Source organism: Tachyglossus aculeatus, chromosome X1 (genome assembly GCF_015852505.1).
Source record: "Tachyglossus aculeatus isolate mTacAcu1 chromosome X1, mTacAcu1.pri, whole genome shotgun sequence".
Classification (NCBI taxonomy): domain Eukaryota; kingdom Metazoa; phylum Chordata; class Mammalia; order Monotremata; family Tachyglossidae; genus Tachyglossus; species Tachyglossus aculeatus.
The window spans coordinates 21,583,180-21,589,179 of NC_052101.1; the positions used below are offsets into that span (position 1 = coordinate 21,583,180).

General features: G+C 42.9%; 1 protein-coding gene across 2 annotated transcripts in view; it reads left to right on the forward strand.

The window, feature by feature from the left end:
• The window catches only part of GRHL1 (grainyhead like transcription factor 1), a 66,785-nt gene extending 62,430 nt beyond the window's left edge, over positions 1-4,355 (forward strand). For both annotated transcript variants that reach the window (XM_038740520.1, XM_038740521.1), the window contains exons 15-16: positions 2,731-2,795; positions 3,657-4,355. In XM_038740520.1, the coding sequence (XP_038596448.1) occupies positions 2,731-2,795; positions 3,657-3,771 (180 nt within the window). In that variant the 3' untranslated portion in view covers positions 3,772-4,355. The remainder of the gene's footprint in view (positions 1-2,730; positions 2,796-3,656) is intronic.
• Positions 4,356-6,000: the final 1,645 nt, after the last annotated feature.

Below are 6,000 nucleotides of genomic sequence, written 5' to 3' on the forward strand. Positions count from 1 at the left end.
CCCATCCTCCTGTCTCTCCCCACTTCAGTCTATACTTCACGCTGCTGCCCGGATCATCTCTGTGCAGAAAAGCTCTGGGCATGTTCGTCCCCTCCTCAAAAATCTCCAGTGGCTACCAATCAATCTGAGCATCAGGCAGAAACTCCTCACCCTGGGCTTCAAGGCTGTCCATCACCTCTCCCCCTCCTCCCTCACCTCCCTTCTCTCCTTCTCCAACCCAGCCCGCACCCTCCGCTCCTCTGCCGCTCACCTCCTCACTTTGCCTCGTTCTCACCTGTCCCACCGTCGACCCCCGGCCCACGTCCTCCCCCTGGCCCGGAATGCCCTCCTTCCACACATCCGTAAAACTAGCTCTCTTCCTCCCTTCAAAACCCTACTGAGAGCTCACCTCCTCCAGGAGGCCTTCCCACACTGAACCCCCTTTTTCCTCTCCTCCTCCCCATCCCCTCCTCCCTACCTCCTTCCCCTCCCCACAGCACCTGTATATATGTTTGTATCCTACTTATTTCACTTGTACATATTTACTATTCTGTTTATTTTGTTAATGATGTGCATTTAGCTTTAATTCTATTTGTTCTGATGACTTGACCCCCGTCCACATGTTTTGTTGTCTGTCTCCCCCTTCTAGACTGTGAGTCCGTTGTTGGGTAGGGACCGTCTCTATATGTTGCCGACTTGTACTTCCCAAGTGCTTAGTACAGTGCTCTGCACACAGTAAGCGCTCAATAAATACGATTGAATGAATGAATGAAATGGCTATAAATGGAACCGCTTGGGAGAAGACTGTCCAACCCTTGCTCCACGGGCCCTTGCTTTATGACTGTAGACTTTATCCCCTCTAGACTGTAAGCTTGTTGTGGGCAGGGAATGTATCTGTTTATTGTTGTATTGTCCTCTCCCGAGCACTTAGTTCAGTGCCCTGCACAGAGTCAGTGCTCAATAAATGCGATCAGTTGACTGAAGGTTTTAGATGACCAGTGCTGCCTTCGTTCTTCAGGCCTAAAATTTCTCAGTCATTTATTGAAAAGCATCTGGTAAATAATCATGTGAGACAGAGACCGCGTCCAACCTGAAAGACTTGTGTCTACTCCAACCTGAAAGACTTGTGTGTACTCTGGTGTTTAGAACAGTACTTGACACATAGTAAGCATTTAACAAATGCCATAATAGTAATAATAATTGATGAAATTCCCCCTCCCTATCCCCCCACCTTACTTCCTTCCCCTCCCCACAGGACCTGTATATATGTATATATCTTTGTACGTATTTATTATTCTATTTATTTATTTATTTTATTTGTACGTATTTATTCTATTTATTTTTTTTGTTGTTAATATGTTTCGTTTTGTTCTCTGTCTCCCCCTTCTAGACTGTGAGCCCGCTGTTGGGTAGGGACCGTCTCTATATGTTGCCAACTTGTACTTCCCAAGCGCTTAGTCCAGTGCTCTGCACACAGTAAGCGCTCAATAAATACAAATGAATGAATGAATGAATGAATTGGTGCAAATAATCTGGTTTGAGACATTTGGAAGATAGCCCCATTAATAATCAAACAACCGCCACACAATGTGACAGAAATGTATAAACTATTTCCATGGCAACTTGTGTAGGCCAAAAATGTCAATAGGTTCAAGAAGCCTCTGGACAGATTTGTGGATGAGAATACTCGGGTGGGGTTTTGGAAGGATTAGGAAGTAAGGAGACCCTCTGGTCCCCATAATTTGAGAGTAGGGAAGGAAGCAGAGCAAGCACAAATAGCTACGTATTGCAATATTTCTACTATTGGTGTGTACTAATAATGTGGGGAAGTGGTATGAATAAAGGATGGGAAACAGCATGGCCTAGTGGAAAGAGCTTGGGCCTATGACTCAAGAGGATCTGAGTTCCAATCCCACCTCTGCCACTTGTCTGTGTGATTTTGGCCAAGTCACTTCACTTCCCTGTGCCTCAGTTCCCTCATCTGCACAGTGGAGATTCAATATCCTACATAGACTCTGAGCCCCAGGTGGGACCTAATTATCTTGTCTCTACCCCAGTGCTTAGTACAGTGCCTGGCACATTGTGAGCGCTTAAGGAATACCACAACTTTTGTTTTTGAGCTGGGTGACATTTATTTGGGAATTTTGGAAATTGACAAAAATCGTGAATACAGTTTGCAAGGAGTAGGAAGGTGTCGTTTCGGGGAGAGGAAAGACATTCCAGAAAGGGGGAATTTGCTTCAGATAGGGAAGGGGTGAAGATGGGGATGAGGGGACAGGGGAAAGTGGGATTACCAAGTAGCAGCACTGCATACCTGAGCTTTTGAAAGGTCAAAGCTAATTATCAGACATCTATTTTCCTCATGGTTGGGATGAGTGCTGACTTGAGGTTTCTGTTTACAGGTGGGGATTGTGTTTTGTTTCTGTCATGGTTGCTACTGAAAATAGACCTTTGGAATGGGGTAGGCAAGGACAGGAAAAATCCCTTTTGGTATGTAGGAGGAGAGTGTGACCTTTCCCTTGAACACCTCATTAGTGCCAAAGTGTTGAGCCCGATGAAGATTGACTGTCATCCCTCTTCAACTGTCCTGGATGAGCGTGTCTTCCTTGTCTTTTGTTCTTTGGGGAAGAAGTGTCCGTGACTGAGTTTTCTCTAAAGCCAATAAGAGGATGTTGAGTGTATGCAAACATCAGAAAATGGTGTCAGAATACCAGGACTCCATGACTGATAGTTTATTGTGTCTATTTTTAGATATCAGATAAATATGATGTTCCTCTTGATAAAATTGGGAAAATCTTCAAGAAATGTAAAAAAGGGTGAGTACTATTTAATCTCTTCAGTAGTAACGTGAAGTAATAGTATGTTTAATTTCGTATACCTACATTAAAGCACTTGTTCAGGAATCCTAGACAGTCATTGAAACATAAACAGCAGAACTATATTTTTTCTTTCCAAAGGCATGTCTAAAAATTATCCTCTCCCCAGCCCCAACACGTGACAGCCCTCATAGGGAATTTAAGAAGCCATTTGGGTTTTGCGGGGGTTTTGTTGTTGTTGGGGTTTTTTCCAAGCATTCCCTCACTTCTAGGATCCTAGCAATATGTTTCTGATGACAATGAGCTTCAGTAGCCCAGAGTAGGAAAGTACCAGTTTAGGATCAAACCTTCACTGGATATGGTTATCTGCTTGGCCCTCTTTATCCAGTGAAAACCGCTTTTGAGTGAAATATGTCTTTCCAAAGACAAGCAGTAATGCCATTCATTCATTCATTCAATCGTATTTATTGAGCGCTTACTGTGTGCAGAGCACTATACTAAGCGCTTGGGCCATTGTTTTTCAGGACTTGAGCCTCCTTGCTTGCCTCCTTGGCTAACCATTGAAAACTCCAGCTGAGTTTTAGGAAACCAATCCCAATCATTTCCAAAGCGGCTCCTTTGAAATGTTGCATATTCTCTTAAAACGAGAACCCAGTGATAACACGTCACAGCTAAACTGGCCAGTTTCCTCCTACTCTCCCTTGGAGACTGCCGAAGCAATTTTCGGTTATGTGCGCTTAGTCGTCATCCATTTCTATCAATCGAAATATTGATAGATGAGCAGGGCTCGCTTTCATTTTTGGTATTTTAATATCGGTGGGTCATTGGAAACTCTGTGAATGTGACTTTGTCTTGTCTCAGAATCCTGGTGAACATGGACGATAACATAGTGAAGCACTATTCCAATGAGGACACCTTCCAGCTACAGATTGAAGAAGCAGGGGGATCATACAAGCTTACCCTGACAGAGATCTAAAGGCAAGCAAACTCCAAACCTCACGAAGGCTTTCAACGAAGGTGCCGAAAGGACGTTTTTGTCTGTCAGAACTGAGGGTAAAATACGAACCACCTTCCTGGGAGGGCAGAGGGAGAGGAGGTTTCATCTGAGTTCTCGAAGAGATTCACGGCTACATTTTGGAGCCGGAAACATCGTCTTTTCTCCACGATGTGACAAGGCACCCGTAGCATCATTGTGGATTAAATTAATGACTAAAGTGGGTAGGATTTAAAGCAATCGATATTTATTGAGTGTTTACTGTGTGCAGAGCACTGTACTAAGCGCTCAGGAGAGTACCATATAACAGTTGGGAGATGTATTCTCTATTCGCAGCCAGCTTACAATCTAGAGGCTTAAATAAGCCAAATTGCTCCCAAGTTTTGGTCAATGAATCAATTGTCACCATCTGCTTACTAAATGTGAATAGGGCCCGCGGGGTTCATTAACCAAGAGGAGATGGGTTAGGGCTTCTCTGCCTTCACCTGGCTGCCTTATGGTTATGGAAGTTGCCTCTAAAGACCAAAAAAAATAATAATAATAAGATTTCCTTATAAGATTTCCCCTTTTCCCTTCCCCTCCTTTTTGCCTCCTACCCTCTGCCCCTCCCCACTGAGCGTCTACTCGCAAAGCGTGTCAGTGAAGTCCTCCGGGGTAATTTTCTTGGTAAGATAAACTGCCTGCCTTATGAAGAACATAAACGGACTTAGTATGAAACCAGTTAAGATAAAGCTGTATTGTATATAAGTGCAATATATTTTTGAAGGTCTGTGTCTGTAAATGTGTACATATGTGTCGTATATAAATATATAATATATAAATATGGGGTATGTGTATATACAATGAGTATTTGCGATGAAAGCGACCTTAAAGGAATGCCATTTAAAAAAGGCAAATTTCTGATAGTATTTGATCTGTTCGATGTATACTCTCTGTTCAGGGGAAACTACTGAAATGCTTTTGAGTGAACTGTGTTTTCCCAAACACAAGCAATAATACCATTGCATAGCAAAATCGTCTCAAGGGAAAAGATCGTGCTTACCGGAAGGTGAAGCGGTCTGGTTTCTGCACTACATAAATGAAGTCCAAGAACTCTTGCATTCAGATACAGGTGTATACTAGTCAGGTGTAGCTGTTGAAGTGAATAAACACTAATATGCTGTAATGTGCACCTAGTGATGAAATGCAACTCAAAAGGGGAGTTCCTCCTTATCCACTAGTCTGTACATTGTTTAGAAGAAGCCTCTAGGCTGTGGTTAGCTGACAGGTTACAGTTCGGGGAAGCCTTCATGCTTTTGAGAAGGTCACTATGGCAAGGGAACTTTCTATCGACATATATGCATCTTCTGAAATGGAAGTTTTATGGCGGAACTACAATCACGGGTATCTTTTAGTTTCAGGGAAATAGAAGGGGTCCTTTGTACAAGTAGAGTTGATAGATTGTATCCTTCTTTTTAACTGTTGAAAATGTCTTCTAATGAAGTATGTGAACTGACTCTCTGATTTTGTTTTCCAACCAAGATACAATTGGACACGGTTGATAACACTATTTTATATGCGTCTCACTGATTTGTGACCTACCGGCTGTTTTTAATTGTATCACTGAAGATGTATTTTAAGCCAAAGGGATTAAATTTTATATGTCTGTTTCTTAAGATGGTTTCCTTTTCTGTGACTTCTGTGATTCGGAAATGTGCAGCCGTCTTTCCATCACTGTGGGACCAAGTCGACGGGAGGGAGGCAGAAAAAATGGGGAAAAAAATCCCTGTCCCTCATTACTCCAGAATTTATCCCAGTGGCTAAATCGCCAAAAAAATGAGGAATGGCTCATTCAGGACACGAAGGGGTTTTTGATCTCTTTTTTTTTTTTCTTTCTCCACTTCTCTGATCAGCTTTGAAGTAGAGAAAAGTGAGGATTCTGGCAAAGAGGTTCTGTGAGAGGCAAAAGTCAAATTTGGCCAATCCCTTTCATTTGTTAGCGTATCTGCTCTCTTATGTACAATTGAGCATCATTGCAGACGTGATTCTGTTCATTTGGAGCCTCGTTGACAAAGTGCCCTGAATGGAACACTGAATTTCATGATTCCTGGCAGTTCTCTATTGACGTTGCTTTTTGGCTGCTGATGAGGTGGAGCTATTTCCTCAGTTACAACATGCTGAGGAAAAGCTGTAAAAATGACCCTCAAGAGGAGGATGGGGGTCAGGTGGGTG